The following is a 27195-nucleotide window of genomic DNA, read 5'->3' as shown; positions in this document are numbered from 1 at the left end:
TCTGCCAGAACGCTCTATATTACATACCAGAGCATCCAGCTGCCCCCATTGCCTGGCCAAGTCCTCTGTTCCTATCACCTCTTGCAATACCATCCTTAAGATTCACACTTGAAGGGACACCAGCAACTTCACACAAATCACCCTTCTGTCTGAACACCTTTCATCTATAGTTACTGTAATTGAACGTTTAGAGGAAAGGATTCCCTGTGTACGTTCCCAGTTTGTGTATTTGAGACACACAGTTGGTAAGGTTTTGATGGCTCTTGGCATCATGAATTGCACTGTTTGCTCTGTGGCGTCAGGTAGTTTCCCTTCTTTGTGTGGGTCTTGGAGAGAAGCATTTTAAAAATAGGAAAATCTGACTGTACAAGCCTAGAACTGGCAGGGGGACTCTGGGTTGGGTGTGGAGCCTGAAATCCTTTACCCTTGTGCTGGGGGCACTGAGGCTGCCTTTTTGGATTGTCAGACAGCTGCCTCAGTTTACTCCTGATAGAAGTCAGTACACAAAAGCAAGGGTGGCTGGTAAAATAGGCCAGGAAAGGCCTTGCCTCCTGGGCCGCGGTGGCCCCAGCCCTTCCCCGAGACCCCCACCCCACACTCCCGTCCCCGCTGCTCGCCACGTCCCTCCTCCTCGGGTGCTGGGGCCAACAGCTTGGCGGGGGGGCTGGCACTAGGGGGCCAGCAGACTCGGTCCTGCCCAGCACTGGGAAAGGCTGGCAGCTCGGCCAGACTCTGGTGGGTGGGGGGAGCCTGGCAGCTTGGCCTGGCGCTCAGGCCGGTGGCTCAGTCCAACGTGGCCGGGGCAGGCAGGCTGGGGCTCCTCCGGTTGCGGGGGCCCCCTGTGTCAGGGCTTCTCCTTTTACAGTGTGGGAGGGGGCTTTCGGGGCTCCGGCATGTGGGGGGACAGGGGCAGGGCCTTGGGCAGAAGGGGCAGGGCCAGCGGGCTTGCCTCCCCAAATCAGGGGTTCAACCACCGCGCATGCACAGAAGTTACTGAAAGCAGAGGAACCTCTCATGGCAGCCATGTGAGGGAATACTCACAGGGATTAGCACCGTCAGTTACAATCAGCATCCGCAGAGAACTCAGGCTGACATCTCTTTGGTCCCGATGAGCCATCATGGCCCAGTGCAGGTCTCGACACTTCACTAAAGCCACCTTCGCTGCAAACGAAGGGAGCAAACGAAATTAGTACAAATAAAACCATTCGCTGAACAAATAGTGAGAACTCTGTTTTTCTCCGACATGCTTGTTTCAGTGAAACTGCAGGGGCCTAACACCAGTAGCCTCCCATTAGGGCAAGTATCTTCAGCTCAGGGACCCAAATCCTTTTGTCCATTTGAAGGCTAAGTAAAAGAGGTTGCAGGGATGGAATCCTCTCATACGGGAGGTAGGGCACCCACACTGCCAGGTCAAAACTGCTATTATATACTAAGCAGAGTGACTGTGGCCCTCCTTTTGTTTCAGTTAGCTCTTGGGATTAGCGGCCCCTGCATGCTGATGCCATTCCCCTGGCCTACCAGCACCATCTTGCAGCATACAAACCTGTGGATTCCCCATCAAGCTCTCTGTGGCCTGCCCTGTGCACACATGGAAGAGAATCCAGGGTTTTGGCCCACTTAGTAGGTTTCTGACTAGCAATCAGGCAGGCTCCCAAGCTTTAAACAGAAGTGCAGTTTGTGTTGCCCCACAAATGTTCGTCTGGAATGCTAGAATCTTAAGGAATGCCAGTGTTACCTTTGTGGGTATGAACTCTCTGCACCCAGGAGAGAGGACAGGTTTTCATCACTGAGTAGGGCACGCTAAGGGTGTGCAGCTTGTTCATTACATTCTGGAAAGCAGAAAGACTTGTGGGAAAGGGCCAACAAAACATTCAATATAAATCAGAGATGGGAGTCCCCTTTCCCCTCCCCAGTGCCTGGTAAAGCTTGTGCACTTCCTGCAGTTAATATTTCAAAGCATCATTTGAATGAACAGAGTATGACGACTAGGCAGAAGACATTATTGCTCCTGCCAGCAGATCTGCACTAACGGGAGTGCGTAAAACTGGATCTGAGAGCAGACTGGGCCCAACTCTCCTCCTCAAACCCTACTTCACATTGTAATCAGGAAGGGCTATAAAATACCCAGAACAACCATCCTGCTAGTTTTCTCCCTGAAGCACCAGCTCACCGTTAACATGCCATGCCAGAGCCCTGCATCCTTCTTGAAATCCAGAACATTCACTATGGTTTCACCTGGAAGAGGAAAGTTGTGATATCAATAAGAAATTTGGCAGGTAACTGGGTAGATGCAGCTGTATTACTTATACTGGAACTTGCCCTTTTCCTAATGCAAAGTCAAGTTAGCTCCCTGAGACAGCCCCTGCTGGGCTCCCAAACCAGCAGGCTAAGTGGCTCTTTTCAGGCAGATGCCAGGAACTTTGAAGCTGAGGAGGACACAACCCTTGTTTTTTCACCTTGGCATTTTCTTTACAAACATTTAAAGATCACTGTTTCCCTTAAGCTTGGCAAACTCAAAGTGCCAATTATTTCTTAAGCGCTTCATACAGTACTTAGACACCATGCAAGCACCTCTCCATGGCAGCACATACTGACAGCATTATGCAAACAGCAAGCGTGTAGCCTAGTCCGTTTGCTCTCTTATGCATTATTAAATAGATCCCAAGCTCCTTGTTATGGATAATACAAAACAGGCACACTCAGGTGCATACACAGAGCACAATAAAAAGGGTGATAAGACACAGAGCAGACCTACTTAAAACAAAATATGAAATTAAGGGAAGGAACACCTTACAGACAGCTGCAAGAATATAACGTCTGGCATCTCTGGGCTTTTATATCACATTAATCACTGTAATATCAGAGAGTCCTAGCCTCCTTATACATGAGTTGTTGAGTGCAAAGAGGTTACAGAGCCATCATTCAAATGCCTAGGTAGACTGACCCTCAGCAGCAGTGGAAATGAATGGAATGGCTCCCAAAAGGAATACAGTCGCATGTCAAACAGAAATGATGACATACAGCTCATTAAAGAAGCTCTGAGATACTGATTTTGTAGGTAGAGTAGACCAAAACACTTCCTACAGAAAGAACTTTGTGCATCATGACTGGTAATTTCTGTTCTCCATACCTGGGTTTAATCCAGAAGGCCCAAACTGGTTTGAGACCTGATTATCTGAGAGGCCATGGTGTGTGTGCGCATTGCCAGTATGGAGGTGAGCAGAGGCAATCTAGCAGGAGCTCCTTCAATGCAAGTGAAAGGGAGCTGGTGGCAGGATGTTCTTTGAAAAAGGATCCTCAAGTTTGGGGCTTGTGCAATTCTGCCCCTTCCACCCCCCAGTTCACCAAGTCATGATTTGTAAACCTCCATGCACACTGCAAAGCCCACCTTTTGTCCCTCTCTGTTAAGCCTGTTGGGCAGGGCATGGGCTGAGGTGGAGATAATTATGGGTTGATCTTTGGCGACGTTTAAGTTACGATTTTTAATTTCTGAGATAGTTTGTTTAAACTTTTAAAATCCATCTAACTGAGCACTGGAAAGAATGATCTTGCAGTGAGCTGAGCTTTCACCCCTTCTTGCACATATGCACCCTGTGACACTACTCACCTTCAGAGTAGTTGCAAGCCTGAGACAGAGCCTGACAATGAGACAGCATGGCAATCCGAGACACTGTCACCCCCATCACACTGCCTTCCTTACTGGTCTTGTACTGGAAAGCACCAAAAATAATAAGAACATAAGAACAGCCATACTGGGTCAGACCAAAGGCCCATCTAGCTCAGTATCCTGTTTTCCGACAGTGGCCAATGCCAGGTGCCCCAGAGGGAACGAACAGAACGGGTACTCACCAAGTGATCCATCCCGTCTCCCATTCCCAGCTTCTGGCAAACAGAGGCTAGGGACACCATCTCTGCCCATCCTGGCTAATAGCCATTGATGGACCCTATCCTCCATGAATTTATCTAGTTCTTTTTGAACCCTGTTATAGTCTTGGCCTTCACAACATCCTCTGGCAAGGAGTTCCACAGGTTGACTGTGCATTTGTGAAAAAATACTTCCTTTTGTTTGTTTTAAACCTGCTGCCCATTAATTTCATTTGGTGGCCCCTAGCTCTTGTCTTATGAGAAGAAGTAAATAACACTTCCTTATTTACTTTCTCCACACCAGTCATGATTTTATAGACCTCTATCAGATCCACTCCAGTCGTCTCTTTTCCAAGCTGTAAAGTCCCAGTCTTATTAACCTCTCCTCATATGGCACCCCTATTCATACCCCTAATCATTTTTGTTGCCCTTTTCTGAACCTTTTCCAATTCCAATACATCTTTTTTGAGATGGGGTGACCACATCTGCATGCAGTATTCAAGATGTGGGCATACCATGGATTTATATAGGGGCAACATGATATTTTCTGTCTTATTATCTATCCCTTTCTTAATGATTCCCAACATTCTGTTCGCTTTTTTGACTGCCGCTGCACATTGAGTGGATGTTTTCAGAGAACTATCCATGATGACTCCAATATCTCTTTCTTGAGTGGTAACTGCTAATTTAAACGGCATAATTTTATATGGGATCAAACTGGTTACTCTGGACCCTGCACATAAAGGAGGCTGCAGTGTGGCTAAGCCCTTATTAATCAGAGCAAGTTTTCTCCTTAATGAATGAGGTCACATTTAAAAAGGAACTGTGTAGGTGCATCAGCAGGATTCACTGGAGGAGAGAAAGACTATCCCATGGAAAGTAAAGGCAGGCATGTTTAGACATGGAAATGGCCTGGTCCCACTCCCTAAACATGTACAGGTAAGTCCAAAGAGAGAGAAGATGAGGACACTTGTTTAAAGTTGCTCATGCTTAATGCATTATTGTAACTTCTGAGCCCATGCCCTGGCAATACAAAAGGCAAACTGAAAAAGCAGTTTATAGGGTAGGCGTCACCCAAACACTGATATTATTTAGGATGCAGTAGTTCCCAGTTAGTATTACAGGGATGCACAGACAGGCCACGCCGTGAGAAGTGAACAATCCAAAGTGTTGCCATGTGAAACAAAGGCAGAAATCTGAGAGTTACCAAGTACTAACAGAATTAAACAGACCGAATGAAAAGATGAGCACAGGGGAGCACCCTGAGCTAAAGGCTAGACTGTACCAAGTCTGCCAGCATTAAGCCTTAGCTAAGATGTGTTGATACACTCCTGTGAGCAACCCTACAGCGCTTTCAGATTAAGCCTCTCTCTGGTCATCCCGTGCACTGTATCTGAATTGTTTCACTTGTTTTTGGAGCAGAGATTGTGTCTTCCTATGCATTTTAAACAGCAAACAAATAAAGCCACAAACTGTTATATAACTAAAAACAAACATCATGGCAAGTTGTACATGATGAAAGTGTGTTGTTTTGGCAAGAAACTGGTAAATTTGGCATAGCTCATGTGAAAATGCTACCATTTTGATGGCTTCTGTGCATTAAATTAAACCCAGAGAAGCTCATTTCTGACCTTCATTCACTACCCACCTCAATATATGCCGGCTCAGTTCCTGCAGTTGAGATGTTGGGCTGCCAGTCCTTTGGTGACTTGGAGAGATACTTTGAGTCTGTCACAACCCATTTGAGTCTGGGCCAACCTAGAGCCGAAATCAAAGGCAACCTTAAGACCTGTATCTGTTGAAAGAATCTATATTCATCTGAAATATATTCATAGATTCAAGGACTGGAAGGGACCTCGAGAGGTCAAGTGATCATTTGCCCATTTCACTTATAGCGTGTTTTCCCAGCAGCAAAGTTAAATAAGCAAAATACAAATTCATTTGAGGGAAATGCATAGCTTTAAAACCAAAGGTGATTTGGACTTGATTGGGTTTACTTCCGACAGAACCACAGGGATCACTTGATAGAAAATGATGTGCTGTGTAACTTGCGCTCATAATTTGATGTCACTTGACAAGGGGAACTTCTGTGCTTGGTTTAGGATTATCAGATGCAAACATACAAATCAACCCAAGGCAGATCACTAGCTAGACAACTCATCCCTCTTCCCATGAACCAGTGCATCTCGGGCTTGCAAGGGGTGGTGGACTCCTTCGCCCACTCACAAATTGACCCTGCAGTGTTTATAAATACAGCTCTGGTGTAGCATTAAAGAAACCGTGATTTTTATCTCTCCAAACACTGCTGAACTGTTTCTAGGAGAACGTTGGTGTCTAAAGTGGCCTCATCCTAATCTCCACTGCAATACACTGGCTTTGTCAGAGACATGCACAAGTTTGTGCCTCAGTGGTGCATGCAACTCAGTCCCAAACAAGGCGACGACCCTACTGCAAACCTTGCTCACTCAACCAGAAGGAGAGCAAAACAGCACATGACTTTTGACTTCTAACAGCTAGTTTTAGAGTTCAGCCCTGGGACAAACAGGTCAAAACAAAAGTGTGACTGAACTAACCTTTAAACTGCACAATCTCCCCATTCTGGGTTTTTGGCAGCCCCTTTAGACAAACCTCAGTGGTGAGAGCCAAAGTGATGCCACAGCTCCCCAAGAGGAAGCCAATCTGCTGACCACCAGCATCCTGAAGGAAAAAAAAAATCACTGAGTTCCAGATGATGGGGGAGTATGAAGCCAACTTCACCCTTACCAAAAGTCAAGGCACAGTAATGCTCTGGTAACTGGATGGTAACATTATGGACCACATTGGGGAAAAACAAACATTCTGTTTCATCTGATTTGTCCCATGTGCATCTGGCAATGGTTTGAAACTCAAATGACAACCACAGTCTGGCACTGATTATATGGCTACAGTCATATTAACATGCTCTAGAAAACAACATATGCATCATGAAGGCATGCTGGGTGTAATGGGGACTCTCATGCTGACAGAATTTGTTCCCTAGGGCAGGTTGAGCAGCTGTGACAGATTTATTTCTGTGAGCAAATAAAAGTCCACAGAAAAATGAGAACCTATTATAAAAATATGGAAGATTACTTAATATTCTGCCTAGCAAGTCTGTTCCGTTCACTTAATTCTGAGGTCCAGGTATGCAAGTGGAAAGACTGTGGGAAAAGCTGTTGGTTCTCAAGGAAAAAAACAGATGATGTTGCACTGGCATAACCATAAACGGCCAGAGGCGAAAGGCAGATGATTTCAATGGTGAGACAGGCCTACTCAGATGGATGTCAGCATATACCATTGCACTCAAATGGTTTATTTTCACTATGAAAAGCACTAAATCGTCAAACAAGAATCAAAAAATGAAAATGGAAATAATACATCAAAATAATAAACATGCCCTGTCTGTCCCCCCCATAACTGACTAACCCTACTGCACAAAGATAAAAGCACTGGAATGAGTAGCTGATCAAGTGACCTGACTGGCCAAATATAGGTAGAAGCTTTAATTTCATTTGGTTGCCACAGCAGTTGTCATGTTGAGGCTGCAAAGCAAAGCTCTAGAAACCCACAGCATTACCAGACTAGTTAACCATTTCATTACCACCACTCTTGCCAGATGGTTGCCATTATGATGCTATTATGGTTTCCTCTCACAAAATTCTATGGTGTCACAGCTTTTAGAATGGCAATCACGTAGCAACATTAGGGGAAAAACCCTTCTGGGAGCAGGGATTATACAGCAAGAAATGACGGGGAATAAGGGTCTGTTTTTCAGATGTGCTGAGCACCCACAACACCCACTGAAGTCAGAAGGGAGCTGCAGGGAGATTAACAAGGACATGTTATAGACACTGTGATGGGCACATGTCTAAGGGAATACACTGTTCTTTCAGTTGTTCAGCAAAACTCTGCTAAGCAGCCAATGAATTTTTTTTACAGTTTTAGACTCTGCAGTGGCACGTTCCTATGACTCTTACACACTGTGCTGGGACAGAAGAACTGCTAAAGCCGCAGAGGGTCATTATGACACACTATCAAATCAGAGGCTGATGGTCTGACTTGGTTTTCATCCCACACCAGCCGATCACTCCTCTAAGATGCATCAACGTTACCTTTCTGGTAAGAGGTACCTCTATAGGCACTGGGATCACTTCTGCTAGCAGACAGCCGTAAAACGCCACCATGAACATGACTGGGTCATTGTTGGGGTAAACAAGGGCTACCTACAATTCACAGAAGTATTTGGTTAGAGAAGATATGAGGCGCAACATTAAAGTTGGGTTTGTTACATTCCCAGAGATTAAGCTGTTTAATTCAACAAAAAGAATCAAGGTCAACTCAATGGCTGTTCCCAGCTACACCCCATGAAGTGAAAATGTTGCCAAAAAATCCATTGAACTCCCCTTTGTCCTAACACATGAAATATTAAACCATGGTTAGCAATTAAGAATTTATTAAAATCAAATTCTCTGTTTAGAGCAAATTTGTAGATGGTGGAAACCTGTTTAATGCAGAACCTCTTTCAATAAAGCATTTACTTCCTTGCCATATTATTCCTACAAAACTAACCCAAGATTTTTACTATTAAAGTGTGCTCATTTCTCAGCTTTCCCCTCTGACAGGCCTGTTCCTACTGCATTGTATCTTTGCATGTGAGAAGTTTACTTTTTAGTGTGATCCTCCCATGGGTATGGATTCAAAAGGGTGGCAATGATATCTCAGAGTAGGTTATTAGGACAAATTCTCTTTACAGGTTCTTTTTTAAGTGGGGCCCATTAAAACAAACAATGTAATACCAACTTGTCCATTGGCCCTGCTAAAAATACGCTCTTTAGCATGATGCTGACATGATCATCGACCCTCCAATCAGGGTCCAGTGATGAATTTTGGCATTTTAGTTTCAGAGGTGGGAAAAGGACAAAGATAAGCTTCATGGCTTTTCAGCCATTTTTAAAGGGAGTTCATGCACGTTCAGATTCTAGCACAGCATCCCATACAGGTCTTCTCTTTGGGAACTCTGTACAGCATACAAGGCTGTGTGTGTTAATATTCCTATCCATATACAGCTGCAGTTAATATCTCTGTATATATACACATGCATACAATGGGAAGAAGAGACCACTGAACCTTTTCACTAATATCAAGAGCAGTGTGGTAAGACCTCTGACATTGCTCCTAGGGAGAGAGGATCATGTAGGGGAGATTTTCAAAGGCACATAGGGGAGTTAGGAGCACACACACCAATGACTCCTTCAGACACTTGAAAATCTCAGTCCAGGAGTTCTCTTCCTGAGGGCTGGACAGGGGGTCTTTCCATGCAGCCTGGAAACCTTTAACACACAGCTGGGCCCCTAGGATAAGAGTCATGCACTTGCCATGAACATTACAGTCTTGTCCTTTTAATAAGGGCAAGTGACAATGCAAAAAACCCTCTTCCCATTTCAGAGGAAGAGCCAAACATTCCCAAGCTCATTACCCTGTCTCCAGGCTTTAACACAGGTTCATTTTTGGTCCCCAGTTTATTAAGCAGCGTGTAGGCCAGCTTAAGGCTTCTGCTCCACAATTTACCTAAAACACAAAGAGAAGAAGTTTGCAAACTCCACATCAACCAATCATATGAACAACACTACTCAGCGCCTAGGTAGTATTAACAGTTACAGAACTCAAAGGGCTTTACACTTAGCCAGATTTTGCAGAAGTGGAGGCACAAAGAGGTTCAGTGATTTGCCCATGGTGACAATGAGTGACAGAAATGGAAACGGTCCCAGAAATCCAACGCCCAGTCCTCTGCAGTATTTCATGTAACAATAAAAAGGTGCAAAGACAAACCCAACCTGCTAGAATCCTTTATATACACCCAGGACTTAATCCTTATTCAGGTTTGATTCAGAAAAATTAAATTAAAGGCTTCCCTTTAAAAAGGACACAAATAGCCGTTTTGCTTGCCTGGCTATGCTGCTCATCACAAAGAGAAACTGGGTAAATTCAAGAGTGACATGAAGGCGACACTGTGTCCTATTTTTATACAGACTCTCAAATCATATTCTTAATTAAGGCCACGTCTACACTACCTGCCGGATTAGCGGGTAGTAATCAATCTATCGGGGATCGATTTATCGCGTCTCGTCTAGACATGATAAATCGATCCCTGAATCGACGCCCGTACTCCACCTCGGCAGGAGGAGTAAGCAGAGTCGACGGGAGAGCCGTGGCAATCGACTTGCCGCCGTGAGGACGGCCAGGTAAGTCGAACTAAGATACTTCGACTTTAGCATAGCTGAAGTTGCGTATTTTAGATCAACCCCCCTCCCCCACACACACAGTGTAGACCAGCCCTAAGTGGCAACAAAGAGAAATGGTGGATGTTTAATCTACAAGTATTTCTAGAGCCAATGAAAACTTCATCAGTATCCCATGTCCTCCTGCCACTCCTATGCTTCTCAGAGCTCCCGTCCGCGTTAGCTCCAACGCTTGGCTTGGCTCCTCCTCTCACGCTCCCCGTGTACTTGGAATGGTCTCCAATCTTGTGTCAAACGTGCTCACATGCCACCTCCATATCCTCCCTTTAAATCCACCGCTTCCAAGAATCCCTCTCCCAGTGTTCACGTGTCCCTCCCCTGATCTATTTGAGGGAAGGGATCTTGTCATATTCTAAATGCTGTAAAGTGTCCTGTACATTTACGGTGCTGTGTCACTGTGAAGTCAGTATAAGGAGGAGACTGACCACCAGAGACAGGAAAACTCATTACAATAAGAAGTCTGCAGAATCTCACCTCTCATGATGGATTTTAAATGTTTTGTCTACAAACCTCTCGCATCCCAGGAATTTGGGCAAACACTTTTCCAGTCTGGCTGCCAACTGTCAATTCGTACTCTATCACACCCCAGCACTGTAAGAATGATGCAGCAGTAGAAATATACCACTCACCATACGTCAGGGTATAGATAGGTTTTCCGGTAACATCCAGTGCGGTCAGACAGGGACATTTGGCCTGCGTGGTCCCCCAGCGCTGCAGTGCTGCTTCTAAGGCAGGAGGCCAATTACAAACGACTCCCAGTGGCTCCCCCTTAACAGGTGTCATCTGGCGCCCCTCTGGTTTGGGCTGGTTTGGGTCAGGTTGCGGGACTGAAAGAAAATTAAATCCCCCCACACTCAGTTAGTCCCAGCTCACATACTCACAAGCAGGGAAGAGAACTGAAAACAAATGCTGTTCCACACAGAACACAAGGCAGCGTGTACATTTATAAACCTCAAACAAAACCCTACCAAAAACAAAACACTACCCTGCACAAACAACATTCCCCCTGGGGAAAGGATGAGAGAGAGAACAAACGACATGTGACATGTTAGTCATGCTGCTTAATGCACGATTGGAAGGTGCTCAGAAACTGAATTAATGAGGGCGGTAAAAACCTATATGAAATAGAATGGAATTCCACCATATTGAACCAACAAGCCACAAGCTGCTTTGATGTTATTGATGCAAAAAAAAACCCAAACCCACTTTTCCTTTGGGAAATTATTATGGTTAAGGTGACCTTAGAAATTAGGCTTTCAAAATCCATTTAAACCTTTTGTAAAAAAGTCTAAGCAGTTTGCATTAATATAGTGCGGGTGTAATGGGCTGGACTGACAGCCCTGGAGAGTTACACCATCCATTCATCCACTGGGCAATGGATTAATTTAATGACTACATTCCTACCACTGGAGCTTGGTCACAGACAGTCCACGGGTGCTCATATCACCTTTAAAGGGGCAGTCAATCTCTAATTCAACTCTGTACAACAGCATAACAAAACACATCATATGTTTGTGCTCACAACAAATGAGCAATTAGAGCATTTCTTGCCGGTTGTTACCTTCCACGATTTCTTCAAAATCGTCCACAAAAAATTCCTTCAGAGGTGGCCTTTTTGGTCGTTTCAGGGTGTTGAGCAGCTGTTGAATTTTTGTGGAGACTCTGCTACTTACAGGTACACCTAGTGGGGAGGGGAAAAATTCAGCTAATCAATGAGCTCATCATCACTAGCAACATTAATTTCCTACCTCCCTTCACGAGGAATTATTTTCTCCTGACGTGCCCACTTGCCCTGTTAAAAGGCACAATCTTAACAACCAAGGCCAATGAAGACTATTGGGCTTGGTTCTATTTTAATCAAGAGGGCAGAAATTGTTAGTAACTTATCCCCTCCCTTTCTGAAGTCTCATTCCCATCTGTCTTCGGTACATTACATGTGCTGTGAAACGTGGCATGCAATTTAGCATGTCTTCAGAATAACTGCCAGTGCCATTGCATGACTTGATCAGCAGAGGGCATTGGTAAGACTTACAAGCATTGACACCACTTTTACCTCAGAGATTTAGACCAAACAGTTTATGATCAGTATTTTTATCAGCTTCATAGTACCAAAGCTATAGTTAAGAATTGTGTTTTCATTAGTCTCCCCTCAGTTTGTGTGGATTCCAATACAATAGCATTTTAAAAGCAACAAACCCACATATAAATTCTGGACTTTGTTACCAAAAGGCAAGAAGCTGAAAAGAAAGACAGCAGAGCTTCTTTTAAAAGCTACCCTCACTTACTAGCTGCACCTTCAACATGAAGTTAGATGTTGCAGTGAGATAAAGGCTCCTTTGAAAATCCAACGCAAAGAGTAACAGTTTTCCTAAGCATGACTGATCTTTGTGAGGAAGGAATTGACTTTTAAATTAACCCAACAAAGAGTTTTACCCAGACCTCCTTCTCCTTCTCTGTATACTGTTCATAAGCTTCAGCTCTGTACCTGATGCTTGACATTTACCAACCACAATATCAGTAAATTTAGCACTGGAAAGTGCCAGGTTATTTTTCTGTTGGCACCCCTGGGGACTGAACTATTCTGCCCTCAGAGTATATACATCAGCAGTGCAAGCTCCCCACGTCCCCTCATGGCATCTGTCTCACTAGCAATCTGAGGGAGTAGTGAGAAGGGCCCGTTCAATTCTTGGCTGCTGTTCAGATTGCCCTTGGTGTTTGTCGTTTTCATTGGTTTGTCCATCAGGAACTAGACTGAGGAACCTCCTATAAGAAAATTCCCTTCAGAGGCCATCTGATGGCACTGAATGTAAATCACAGGGTAGGAAATGAATCAGCAATCTAGACGAGAAAGCTGAGCTCCCATCATCTGAGACATTCAGTCTCCCTGAAAGACAATTATAACCTAGTTTCAGGCACGTTTGGGAAAGTATTAAAACTGCTTCATCCCACCAAACAACTGTTATTCTCTAAAATAGCTGTTGAAGGTAGGCTCTCGAGAACTGTGAGCAAGTGACTTACAAAAAATCTCGGTCCCAAAAGTCTTGGACTTCTGGAACCAACAGAGCTAAATGTGTTGAGATTGGGGTGTGCTGTGAAGACTATTCAGCTGTCAAGGATTTTTTTTGCTGAGTGGGTAGGCAGCACAGGGAGTGTCCACAGTCTGGGGGTATATTACGGCTGACATTGCAGCCACTTAAACTTAACAGGGTGTGTTTGTAGCGAGTCTGAATTGGTTTAGGAACCTACAGCAAGTATAAGCACATTCTGCAAGTCACACACATCACTGACCCCCCCCCCCCCCAGTTCAGCTTCTCCCATGCCATGCTCTCATTTGTGGGTACTCAAAGGTTCCATACCATCAGCAGTGTCCATGAGACTAGATCGATTGGATCCCTTGTGCGTGCCTTTCACGATTCCTGATGGAGGAAGATCAATAGTTGCTGGGCGTGCTGAGGAAGAGGATGAGGAGGTAGTTGCAGTGACATCAGGGGGAACGGAGAAATTCTCTTGAAAAGGGAGAAAACTGATATTCAATTTAATGTGCACCTTCCATTATCCAATGGCCAAGTAAAATGTCAATTACCCATCAGCTACTGTCCTCAACAACAAAATAATGCTTTACCCTTCTACCCTGGCTTTTGTGAAAGCATCTTAGGGTGATTTCTAAACATTATTTTAGCACCCTAAGGTGGCGTGCATTATCCATCTTGCACAATGGAGGCATAGAAAAACTTTCTCCAAGTCACAAAGCAACTCAATGACAGAGCCCGAGCTACTCCTATTCTAACCACTATACCATGCGAACTCTAGACAGTAGGTACTTAAAAAAAAAAAAAAAAAAAAGTACTTTTAGATGAAAATTTGCCTTCTGATGGTCAAACTCCTAGAACAGAAAGCTGCTGTGTTATCTCCTGCTAGAATCTGAGCTGTAATAATGTCTCACATGGCATGACTTCCTCCTGAGTTACAGATTTGTAAACTAAACAAGAGGGAAAAAACTTTGGTTATAGCTGTAATCCTTAGAAGGAGATTGGAAAAAACATCATGCTGGGCTGTGGTACCCTTCAGTTTCAATAGTTAAGCAGGGTGGAACCTGGACAGTAGTTGATAATAGACCTGCAAGAAAAACCTAGGCCTCTATGAAATGATGCTGGCCTGAGAGCCTCAAGTTAGGGGGCATTTTGCTGCCGGAGGTCCTGGCTTTCAGATGATGTGTCAAATAGAGATCCACTTGCATTATTTCAAAACTCTAAGGTCCTTTGGGCAATAGCAGGAGTGCTAAATATGGCTCTGCTCCATTTAAGAAAGTACATTTTGTCTAGCTAAGGCTCCTCTGTAAGTTTAATTGGATATGGTATTTTTCACTTTATCCTAAGCTGCCACATTGTGTTGCCGTGCATTGTTAAAGTACAGAAGTGGCTGTATTATATTCATAGTATTTACTGTCCTACACAAATGCCTTGTTAAACCAGGTTTAATATTACTGAAGAAATATAACTTATCTAAAGCAGCTAGAGCATTACTATGAAAGAATATAGGCACTGAACACACTGGAAATAACCAAATTAAGGTAATTTTCATTAATACTCCATTACTTTTGTAATTCACACTTTATCCATACTGACATATGAAGATTCATGTAACAACCTTAACACTGGCCTGTAAAACAACTCACACAACTTCTCTAATATTTTGGGCAATGAAAGCTATAAGACAGATAAGTTGAAAGTTCGAAAGCATGAACAGGGAGTGTGTAAGATGATGGGAATATGAATTTTTCACACACCAATATGGTTATTAAGCAAATGTGTGACCTCTAAGGGCACCAGAATATTAACGAAAATTACTTTGGTCATTTCCTGTTTCTTTAATGCTTACAGTGTCACATTTCATTGATGGTAATGCTAAAAGTAACACATTTTGCATAAAAGGTTATATTAATTATTTCATCTTCTAACTGAAATAAACAACAAAAGGTATAACAACATTGTTGTTTTTCTTAAAAGAGAAATGACGAGCCCTGCAGGTTTACCCTGGATTGGCACAGGAGCACAAAGCTTACTACAGCACCAGACACACAGCAGCAGTTCCCATGCAGCTGGTGCATGACATTTTCTCTAGTACTAGCAGATCTGGGGGGCACTGGGATCCCCCACATTTCCTATAGATCTTAGCAGTGCAGAGGAGGGGAACCTGTCACCCACTTCCTAAGGACAGCAGGACAGGAGCTCCACACCTGTGCATCTCCTATGGCATGCAAGGAAGGAAGTGTACAGGAGAGGAACATCACTCCTATGCATCTTGGGAACTATGCCGGTGGGGAATGTACCTGCTCCTAAGCTCAGTGGGAACAAGCACCTTGGTTCTGTACCGCTTTGTGCAATGGTGACCAGGCAGGAACTTTTTTACTCCTCTCTATAGCTCAGTGGTTTGAGCATTGGCCTGCTAAACCCAGGGTTGTGAGTTCAATCCTTAAGGGGGCCATTTAGGGATCTGGGGCAAAAATCTGTCAGGGGATTGGTCCTGCTTTGAGCAGGGGGTTGGACTAGATACCTCCTGAGGTCCCTTCCAACCCTGATATTCTATGATTCTATATAAAACTGTTTATGCAAGAGTTCTAATGCATACAATTTTAGATGTTGACATCTGATGAACATATCTATTTCACAAAAAAAACCAGGAGTACTTGTGGCACCTTAGAGACTAACAAAGTTATTTGAGCATAAGCTTTCGTGGGCTACAGCCCACTTCTTCGGATGCATAGAATGGAACACACAGAAAGAAGATATTTATACATACAGAGAACATGAAAAGGTGGAAGTAGTCATGCCAACTGCAAGAGGCCAATCCATTGAGATGAGCTATCATCAGCAGGAGAAAAAAACTTTTGAAGTGATAATCGAGATGACCCATAGAAGGTGTGAGGAGAACTTAACATGGGGAAATAGATTCAATTAGTGTAAGACCCGACCATTCCTAGTCTCTGTTTAAACCCAAGTTAATTGTATTTAATTTGCATATTAATTCAAGTTCAGCAGTCTCTCTTTGGAGTCTGTTTTTGAAGTTTTTTTGCTGCAAAATTGCCACCTTCAAGTCTGTCACTGAGTGGTTAGAGAGGCTGAAGTGTTCTCCCACTGGTTTTTGAATGTTATGATTCCTGATGTCAGATTTGTGTCCGTTTATTTTTTTGCGTAGAGACTGTCCGGTTTGGCCAATGTATATGGCAGAGGGGCACTGCTGGCACATGATGGCATATATGACGTTGGTAGATGTGCAGGTGAATGAGCCCCCGATGGCGTGGCTAACGTGATTAGGTCCTATGATGGTGTCACTCGAAATATCTTCTGTGTGTTCCATTCTATGCATCCGAAGAAGTGGGCTGTAGCCCACGAAAGCTTATGCTCAAATAAATTTGTTAGTCTCTAAGGTGCCACAAGTACTCCTGTTCTTTTTGCGGATACAGACTAACACGGCTGATACTCTGAAACATATCTATTTCATGTTGCCAATGCAAATATTATGATAAAAAGATTGCTTTTATTTATTTTAAACTAACTCGTGCACAAGATTTTGCTGGACATCATTTGAAAACAAGTGCTATGAAAATTAGGTATTAATTTGACAGGAACTACACAGGTGCTGAACAGCGAGCAGCCCTCATTCATTATCAGAAAGCTGATTCCACAATTGTAATTTTTTTTTTTGCATTCCCCAGTTTTTAAAGTGCCACTGTGTTTCAATAAAGCATTAATTATACTGACTACATTTTATGTGCAGTTTTCCATTTCAGAAAACCACTTGCATCCCAGTAAAGAGAAACAAAAACATCAGCAATATAAATGTCAAAGGAACAGAGTAAAGCGAAGCTGGTAAAATCACCAACTCTTCTATGCATTGCTTGCTCCAAACCAATTAAGCCAAAGCACAGAGCACACAGATACAGCTATCCCCCTGGGTTGCAGTAATAACCTTAAGAGCATATAAAAGGGAAAGATGAGCAATGGAGCAAAACAAACCCTGAAATTTCATACAGCAGCATCAGCAGCAGGGAGCACCTCAGAGCATCAAAAAACTGAGCCTGGGGTATCCAGATCTGTAATTCCCTCCCCACCCCTTCTCAGCAACATCGACAGCTAGCTTGGAAAATAGTCAAGGCTTCAAATCTGTGTCAGATCTTTAATTTGTGATGTTGTAATTCTCTCATGAATAGCTGTGTGCATTGGGGTTTTGTTTTTTAAACAATAAATACTAAGATAAGAGATTATTAGGGTCTAATACTGCATGTAGAATTTTTAAAAAGCAAGTATTCCAACACCCCGACTTGTTTTAGGAAAAGATACAGCTGTGACATGCCACAGAACATGAAGGCCAAAGTCACTCCCTACATTTGGCAGCATTGTTTATGCAAGCAGCTTCAGGTAGTCGCAAGCATTAGCAACACCTATGTGCAGAAAGAAAGCTCTGCAGTGAGCATGTCAACATTGTAAGTGCATCCCTGGGATCTTTTCTACACCTATTTCCCTCTGACCAACTGCACTTTTCCAAACTCTTGGGCCGAGCTCAGTGTTGGTGAGTCTACAGAAGCCCAGTGGGTTCCATGGAGACAGAATGATGCCTTACACCAAATTTTCCTTAGATAATGGGGGATTCTAACTTTGTGAAAACAGAATCTAAACTTGAAGCAGTTTTAGTTTTGCTGTTCATACCCAGTTCCTACCTATTCGAGTATTGGCAAATACATCAGCTAGTGTCCCACTGGTCCCTTTGCCTTCTCCATGGGATAGTGTAGACGATGCTGATGAAGATGTGGATGACCCCTGAATAGATCGGTTGATCCAGGACTCAGCATTCTGTAAGCTCTGATGCAATGCAGCAGAAAGAGCAGCCTGGCGCCTTAGCGATCCCTCATCCTCGGATGCAGAAGATGTGTCTGTGTGGAATCAAAACAAGAGAATCTAGCCTCTTTGGAAAGCACATTGCACTTAGCATGCTCCTTGGCAACTGACCTACTATTGACAAAGGGTTCACATTCCTAACATGGAGGATGCTCTTTAAAGACTTGGCGTCAACAAGGTTACATAGGCCAAAATGGAGATAAAATCTGTTGAAGAAGCAAACATCCCCAGTTTGAACCAATTTACTCCTGTAAAGAAAAACTTACAAAGATAATTAACACTAGTCAGATAGTTATACCTGTCATAGGGAGACCCATTAGTGCATTCCCTCGCCCCCATAATTGTACCATTCAAACTCTCTATTGAGCCATCTGCTGTGTTGCTCAGCAGCAGTCATTCTGAAATGGAAACCTAAGTGTCAGCGGATCAGCCTGTGTCATTGCCAAGCCTTTTGAAGGAGCAAGTTTGTTTGAAGACATGGACAAATGTCTACAATGCAATAACTATTTTGCAGGAATACATGCAGACAGCAGCAACTTTATGCTCCCCAGCAAATAAAGCTATTCATATGTGATGATATGATATAGCTCATTCTCTTTGTTGTTGTACATATTTGAACAGTACCTCGAAAAAAAATCATACAACAGGGGTCTGCATCCTGCATGTGCAAGGAGACCGTATTTCCTCTATTATGATCCCATGAACTAAGAATATAGATATCATAAGAGATCTCACATTATTTATTTAGTGCCATAAAAGTGCATGGTGCTACATATAAATATACTTCGGCTTTAAATATTTTAGTGTTCTGAAATAATCCTGCTCTTTAGTAGTCTCTCAAGTCAGGAGTAAGACTTTTATCATAGCCCACCTACTTGCCAAGGCAAGAAACAGCACCCAACCAGAGAAAGGGGCTGCAGTTAAGAGGCAAATGCTGCAAATCAATAGCAAGTTCTAATGTATTCATACAGCACCCAAGACTCACAATGGGCCCATGGTCTTGTACAAAAGTCAGGACAATTAAAATAAAGCAGGAAGCCATGCAGACAAGGGGAACAGCCAGTCAACCAATGGGATGGGGAAAAAACCAGGAACAACTAACAAAAGAGAAGTCAAAAATAGCCAAATTGGAGTGGGTCTAACAGAAAGAACTGTTGTGAACTCCACAGATACAGAGGGAAGGGGACTCCACAGATTCAGAGGGAAGGGGACTCCACAGATTGAGTCCCTCAGTCAAAAAGATCCTGCTGCCCTCCAGATGGAATCTCAAGACCACAAGTGATAAACCAGTCCACCTCCCCGGCCTTAAAGAGGTGTTGGGTAAATAGGGCCAGATTATTAAGGGCTTTAGGGTACCTATCAGCAGACCATGAATCCATTTGCTGTGGTTAGTGCCAATTCCCCACTCTTATACCAAGGAGCAAGTGGACACCTGTTGGCTTTATATTACATATTGCCAATTTAAAGATCACCACAAAATCAGGAAGTCAATGTCAAATTCAAAGAGACAAGAACAGGGACAAGGTGAGGCAACAAGTCAAAATCTCAACATGGGATTGTATAGGAGACGTAACTGAGATCTCGACCCAAAGCTCATTGATGTCAAAGGAAAAGCTCTCTCTCATTGGGTTTTGGATCATACCCCGAATAGGGAACATGGTTCACTTTTGGGCCCATGCAGTAAGCGCTGGCACAAGTGCCAACAGTTACAGAGTGTAACTCTGAGCAGATATCTGATATAAGAACAAATCATTTAAAGGTTAAAATTCAATCTCAGAATAAAACGGAGTATATAAACATCCAATGTATAACTAGAGCGATCCAAAGGAGCAGCTACCCTGTGTCCTGCCAGATGGCAGGTGCATCTTGCTATCCACAGGAAGAGCTGCAATTGGAAGTTCACCTGCCAAAGATAATACATTCAGTGTAATGCACCTAAAATATAGCTCATTCAACAGTGGAGGCCTTTGGGCCTGCCGAAGGAATACGTTCTCTCAAAAAGAAGAACAGGAGGACTTGTGGCACCTTAGAGACTAACAAATTTATTAGAGCATAAGCTTTCGTGGACTACATATGCATCCGAAGAAGTGGGCTGTAGTCCACGAAAGCTTATGCTCTAATAAATTTGTTAGTCTCTAAGGTGCCACAAGTCCTCCTGTTCTTCTTTTTGCGGATACAGACTAACACGGCTGCTACTCTAAAAAGTTCTCTCAAAAGAAATACATAGTTCAAGATTCTACGTTGAACAGCCTCCCTTGCAGCTGTAAATAGATTCCATGAAGCCATTTTAATTTATTTTAACTTAATATGCATATGTCTGAAATTAAAATAACTTGATTTGAAAAAGGCAGCAAAACTGGTTTTGGGTTATTGGGTTTGTAGCCAATTTGTTTCATTAGTTTTCTTCATGGGATCAATTATGCAATTAGGTATATTGTTTCAATTCAATTACCCAATTTGCCAGGCTTTAAAAAAGAGTTTTTAATGAGTTAAAATTGGTTCTTAGGAGACCTGTCATCAGTGAGGAATTCAGTGTCTTCCTTTGTTCGTGATACTACTAGACACTGCTAAGTAGGTATTTCAACAAGTGTAGAGTTTGCACTGAATACAATACAAAGGTCATTATGCCACAAAATATGCATTAGTACATATTTTACAGTGTAGGGAGTGTTTTGCTGCTTCACCAGCTCCAGACAGAATTTCCCCAGATCAGGAAGAATGTTTTAAATATGCCCTTTGCATGTAAATGTGTCTATGTGCCCTGACAGTGCAATATGCGGGAGCTATAAGCATCCTGTCAGCCATCGATCAGTGATGTGCAGGGAAGCATTTGGCAGGGCGTGATCTAAAGCAAACAGTGATGGTCCATTGACACAAGAGGAGATACAATCTCATGCAAAATCCCAACATTTGCCATATACACAAGTGTTCATACAAGCTTCATGTTAAGTCCATTTGATTCTGGGGAATTCACTATCCTCCAGGAGCTTTAGAAGCAACCTCTGCATGTAAAAATCAAGCAGGAAGCATTTAAAGCCCAGAATGCTTCGCATTATCATTACTGGATTTGGTATTTGACATTTGCGCCAGTGTCCGATACACATTTTACAGCCATGTGATTCAATAGATTTCTTCCAGCCAGCCCTTACAGCAAAGATTGGTGTTTAACAGAACAGAATTACTGCAAAAACAAAACATTTCCTGTTTGTTTTTACCGTGCAAAAGTCTCACGTGATATGAAAATTATGCTTAAATAATTTGAGGCATTGGCAAAGTTAACTTTATATGCCTCTTTTACAAGAGTACGTAACCTGTTCCGCTAAAAAGAACACATCTAAACTCAAAATCAAACACAGCACTGTCCAAAACAAGTGCATGGGAGAGACTTTCTTGCAAAAACTCCAAGCAGGTGCTTAGGTGCTGAATGCCACGAGTTCTGTGACAGCCCAGTGACTTCTGTAAACTTAGAGAAGTTTGTCTGGTTTATCAGTCTCCGTGTTAAGCCTCTTAATGGTGAGCACTTAGAATCTTGTTGTTTTCTACACAAGAGATTTGCTTCCCTAGCACCGTATGGAAAATGTGTTGTCAGCAATCTAAGTCACTGCTGATGCTATATAAAAAGCTACATGGAAAAATATTCCCTCTTAATATTGTTTGAGACCCTCTACACCAGCTCAGACTGCCTTCCTTCCTGTGCACATCAGCATCGTCTTCATGTTCACTTCTGCAGTTTTTTGAAAGGTTCTAGTAGATGTAATGGTTATTAAAATTGGTGGCTTGCTAAATAAGGTCGTTGGTCTAGTGTCTATGTAACGGAAGTATTCACCTAAATTTTCATGGTGCTAAATCCTTAAACAAGCAGTATAAGACTGCATTGTCTCCATCTGCTTGTTGGGAGGAGGAACTCTTACACAAGCATCTGAACTAGCAGAGAAGACTGAAGTCTATTAACTTGCTGATGATGAAAGGTGATGGAGCCCTGCAGACTAATTTCTTCTAGCTGGTCATGCCCCAGGTTCAGCATGGGCAGCAGCTGAGATGCTTCACCCACAAGCTGATGACACCTGTGTCTAAACCCCACTCTAGGGGCGAGAGGAGATCCATCCTCAGTCCTTGATACCTCTGCTTTGACTGCAGGGGGCGTTAGAGATAGCAGTGGTAGCTTTTGACAATATGGATACCTGCGCCTACCAGAAACTGGACTGAGGTCCTACTAATTTCATACAGCCTATCAAAAATCTGTCAATTTGTTTGAGTGAGTACACTGTTTCTTCTATTCCTCCCTCTCCAGAGAGAAATGGGAGGGGGACATTGAGCTCCTTAGACTCTTTCCTTTTCATTCTCTCCACTGGCCTGCAACATGGCATCTTTCAGAAGAGCTAAACCCCAGAGTCGTTCCGTCAGGGGAGGTCACTGACTGTACAGAGAAACATCCCCCTTCCTTCCAGAGGCTGTGAACACGCTGCTTCTGCTTCACACCCAGCTACCATCAAGGCCTGTGAGTCAACTCCTGAGCTCTGGCCCACAAATACAGATCCCTGCCATTGAGCACCAAGCATTGCCACCAGACCAGCGGGAGTTAGATGCAGCTTGATAATTTATCACTCCTTTTCCTCAGGTCATTCCACTCCTTTGTCCATGCCTGGTGCGGGAGCATAGTATAGCACGTGCTGCATATGCACAAGGTTCAATGCAGAGAGGAAAGCTGGCTGGATTTTAATCCTTGCTGTGCATACTGCTGTTTTTGTCAATGCGTTGATCCACATGACTGAGTAATATCTAGGCACAAAGAACCCCTGCAAAGGGGAAGCTGAGATAATAACCTCATGACATTAGTGAATAATTTCAGGCCATAAAGAGAAACGAGATGGCAGTAATTCAAGTTGTCTGAAAGAATCTGAATATCCACATAATTAGGTCACATATACTGACAAAGAGCTTAGGAGCCTTCGACCAAGCTAAACACTTTAAATTCCCCTGCCGCACAAAGTACAATTTATGCATTTGTCCAAAAATAGAACAAAAAACCCCAACAAAGTACAGTTCGTTAACTGCTCCCAGCTGCCAGACCCTGGTTAGGTTTTTGAGGGTTTAAAGATTGTGAATTTTACAGGCATAGTGGCAGGAGCGTGGCAGGTTTAATGAAGGGCAATACCTATCCAGAGATTAACAACAGGAAGCTCCTTCAGATGAGATATCTCAGAAAAGAGCAAGCCACACAGCACTAAAAAAAGCAAACCCAGAAAGGGAGCATGTACAAAGTGACACCACCTTTGGAAAAAGATGCATCCACTCCCCAAACCTACTCTCACACCAAGGCTCTGTAAAGGAGTTGAAATTATATTCACAACAGGGCATCAAGTGTAAGATTATTTTGGAGTTACAGACTTTTACCCAGGGCCAATGGGCTCATTTTATACAAGAGCCTCTTGAAGGTTATATAGAATCCTTCCTTTAAAATCTGATGCTGCAAAGAGGCAGCAGGCTTGTGTTTATTACTTTGGGTTGTCCCACTGACTTCGCAGAGTGAAAATAATGATTAGTATTAAGGACAGATCCAAAGGGCAGAAGTCAATGAAAGGATTCCCCCAGTTAGGTCAGGCCCTCAGCGTCCATTCAATTGTAGGCCACCTGGTGCAACACCAGTTTCTTATTCTACGTTCTGTATAGTGATGAACACACAGTTGGAATGTACCAAGTCAATAATAAACTCGGGATAATTCCTACATGAGGATATAAATCGCAGTCTCAGAGTTTTTTTTTTTTTTTTTAATACTAACAGGTTTATTGCACTGGTGTAAATATAAAAACTGGAATGAGCAGAGATTACACAGCAATGTGTGAAACTGTAGCACCCAGGGGTTATGGTATTGTTGCCATCAGCACAATGGTCTGAGGTTGTGCAACTGTATTTACAACCCATAACCTTGTGCACAAAGCTGCTTGAAAAACGGAAAAAAGTTTATTCATTAATATTTGATGAAAACCTACCAGGACCTGCAACAAATTATGTGAGTGGCTTTATAGCTGAGGCCCATGATAGCCACTTCATATGAGTAGGCAGGGAGTGAAGAGGCCCTGAGTATTCTGGGATCACAGAAATCTCCGAGTCCATGCCTCAGTAAGGTGCATCATTGTAAATTACTAAGCTTTGGAAAACTGGTGGCTGCTTTTGAATGCTGTGTGTTAACCTTAGGAAAACACAAGCCCACAATGTTGTTTTAACTTTTTATGGATCAAGAGACTGAAATAGGGATCCGGAAAGTAAAAGAGGAATTCTCAGTCCAAGAAAGTGCCTCAGCTTTCACAACTGGGGCTTTAAAAGGCCTCAGAGGATGAATTATTTCTCCCTATTGTAAAGCACAGCTGAGATATCAGCTTTGCAAGGGAGGGTTACTCAACACACATTCCCTGAACATGCAAATCACCAGCCACTAAGATGTGACAAGGGAGCCTTAGAAATTATATACCAGATAAAAGTGCAACAGGATATTTAACAATCTTTGCATAACTTCAGCCTCCTGCCTTGGAAACTGTTAGGAGATTTATCAACCCCTCTCAGAACCACAACCGGCAAGAGTGTTCCTAACCTGGGGGCGTGCAGGCATCAGCTGGCGATTGTACAAATGTGGAACGTCTTTTAGTTGGCATGGGCAGGGCCATCTTCTGTTCTTTATGCTTTGCCAGTGCTGCTTGAACTGCCTCTGTGTGGATATCTGCAAAATGGAAATTACCACCCTTAGTTTTGCAAAACTAAAAACATAGTAGGAATATTTTTTATATATTATGTAGTTTAAAAAGGAGTTATTCACATATATTATAGCCACCATACTACCCTGCCCTCGCGCCTTCTAGCCAAGACTTCACAGCACCTTCATAAACAGTGAATTAAGCTCTGCCACCCCGCCTATGACATTTCAATTTTACTGATGCGGAAAATAAAACAGTGGTTAAGTGATTTGCCAATCCAGAACAAACAAGTGGAAGAGCCAGAAACTTTGGTTCCAAGTATCCTACACTAACCATTAGACCCCTTTGTCTCTCTAGCAACTATTTTGTAGCAAATTGCATTTCTGTAACCCTTTTCCCCCCAACCTTCTATCCCAACCTGCTTGCCTGTCTTCACCAACGGTTACATCTTGTCTTTCAGACTACGAGCTTTGGTGCAGAGGGCTGTCTTTTTCTAGATCATCTTTGTACAGCACCTAGCACAGTCGATTACCAAACTGGCTGGCCACCAAGCAATACCATAACGTCTTGTTAAATCATAAAAATGCACCGGTGCCAATGCTCCATAGAACTCATCAGCTTCGAAGTATTTTAAAAGATCAGACACATTTATACTTTACATTAGAATACAATGGATCCTTTAACTGAACAAGCCTGCCCTGCTTTGCGCATTCAGTAGCGGCCTGCCCAAAGTTTTAACACAGAAAGTCAGAAGAATTACTGCAATCATTCAATGGCAAGACCAGGGAACCAGCCTATGGATTCAAGGGAACAATCCACACCCCAATGCCACGAACCAAACATAAGTTTAGGAATCAAATATTTTACCACAGCACAAGAAGAAATAAAACGTTGTAGAATTTGTTGCCCTCAGAGGAAAATAAAAGGGAAATTAGAGACATGTCAGAAGAAGCTGTCAGATCTGCACTTATTTTTTAAAATAAGTCAAATGTTTATTTGCATTTATTTTTCTACAAATCAATCTAAATACAAAACAAAAGCCAGAGAAATACTGTTTTCACCCATCCTCTGATGGAGGTCAGAGATTCTTCACTCTTTTTGGGGTACTTTTATGGGAATAATTTCAGAAAAGTAGCAGGGAAAAGAATTTTGGAATCCTGGAGACATGAATGGTTCCAAAGTGACCTTGGGACTCCAGTGCCAGCTCTCTTGGCATACATCACTGGATTGGTAATCAGAACTGTATTATGGGAGAGGAAAGCCTGCAGTGGGGGACACACTCAATTGAATCAGTGGATTTAGCTGCTGGCACCAGCCCTTAAGAAACCTAAATAAATCACAGCACAATACCACACAAAAAATACTGCTGCTGCTGCTATTTTTTCACTTTTATAGGGCCTTCCATCCAAGAAGCTCAAAGCAGTTTACAAAAGTGAATTAAGTTTCACAATCCCCCTGTGAGATAAATATGTTCCCTTCACACAGATGGTGAAGTGAATTAGGCCATGTCTACATGATGAGTGCCACAGAGGCATAACTACAGAGCTGTAGCACAGACACAGACTACAGCAAGGGAAGGGGTTTTTCTGTTGTGTAGGAACTCTTACCTCCCCTGGTGATGGTAGCTAGGTCTACAGAAGCATTGTTCCATTGACCTAGCTGCGTCTACACTGGGGGTTAGGTGGGCATAGCTAGGTGCTCAAGGGTGTGCATTTTTCCTGACCAACAAGTTCAGCTTCAGACTGTGAGTGGGAACTTGCCTCCTGCTTCTACACCCCCCCCACCTCCAGTCGTCTTCCTCCTGAGCAGCAGAGGAAATCAGCAGGACAGGAGTCAGACGGAGGCGCTCGGAACATGTGAGCACAACGGAGAACAGTTCTTAGCCTCCAGGGCAGATGTGTCTGTCAGTCTGTGATTCCAGAAGTGTGGAATGCAGCTTGTCTAGGGAGCAGCAGGTAACTAAACGTCACTGATCTGAACTGGGCTTTGGTAGCTCTGCACTGCTGAACGCAAATTCTGTCCTAGGCTGGTAGGTGGCTACAGCTAAATTAATCCCAACCATACGCACCAGCTTCCTCCGGGCCCAGGGTGTGTGTGCGCGCGCACACATTCCCCTGCTCCGCCCCCACCCGCCCCCTTCTCCCAAGTCCCCACCCCTGCCCCACCCCCTCCCTTGAGCGTGCTCTGTACTCCCGGAGCCTCTTGCACGCCGGAAACAGCTGACTGCGGCGGGGGGGAGGCGCAGGAGGAGAGTGGGGAGCTGGCTGCCAGGGAGTGCTAAGCACCCACTAATTTTTTCCATGGGTGGACTAGGGCTGGAGCACCCATGGAGTTGGCACCTGTGATCCCAACACTACTTTGCCAATGATTTCAATGCTAACTCCAAGCACTCAGCCACCCTTCTGAGGGGCTCTACGGATATCTCTACA

General features: G+C 43.5%; 1 protein-coding gene across 3 annotated transcripts in view; it reads right to left on the bottom strand.

Moving 5' to 3' along the window:
* The window catches only part of DIP2B (disco interacting protein 2 homolog B), a 134748-nt gene that overhangs the window by 27479 nt on the left and 80074 nt on the right, over positions 1-27195 (bottom strand). The window contains exons 4-16 of one of the 3 annotated variants that reach the window (XM_065576569.1): positions 24667-24792; positions 17899-18111; positions 13538-13687; positions 11743-11862; positions 10811-11008; positions 9359-9450; positions 7995-8105; positions 6438-6561; positions 5513-5622; positions 3608-3710; positions 2171-2235; positions 1736-1829; positions 1042-1161 (exon numbers count right to left, since the gene is read on the bottom strand). In XM_065576569.1, coding sequence (XP_065432641.1) covers positions 1042-1161; positions 1736-1829; positions 2171-2235; positions 3608-3710; positions 5513-5622; positions 6438-6561; positions 7995-8105; positions 9359-9450; positions 10811-11008; positions 11743-11862; positions 13538-13687; positions 17899-18111; positions 24667-24792 — 1626 coding nt within the window. The remainder of the gene's footprint in view (positions 1-1041; positions 1162-1735; positions 1830-2170; positions 2236-3607; positions 3711-5512; positions 5623-6437; positions 6562-7994; positions 8106-9358; positions 9451-10810; positions 11009-11742; positions 11863-13537; positions 13688-17898; positions 18112-24666; positions 24793-27195) is intronic. The other 2 variants (XM_065576567.1, XM_065576568.1) reach the window with 2 other exon arrangements.

Source organism: Chrysemys picta, chromosome 22, assembly GCF_011386835.1.
Source record: "Chrysemys picta bellii isolate R12L10 chromosome 22, ASM1138683v2, whole genome shotgun sequence".
Taxonomy (NCBI): Eukaryota; Metazoa; Chordata; order Testudines; family Emydidae; genus Chrysemys; species Chrysemys picta.
The sequence above is the reverse complement of the archived record's forward strand: the minus strand, read 5'-3'. Positions and strand labels throughout refer to the sequence as shown.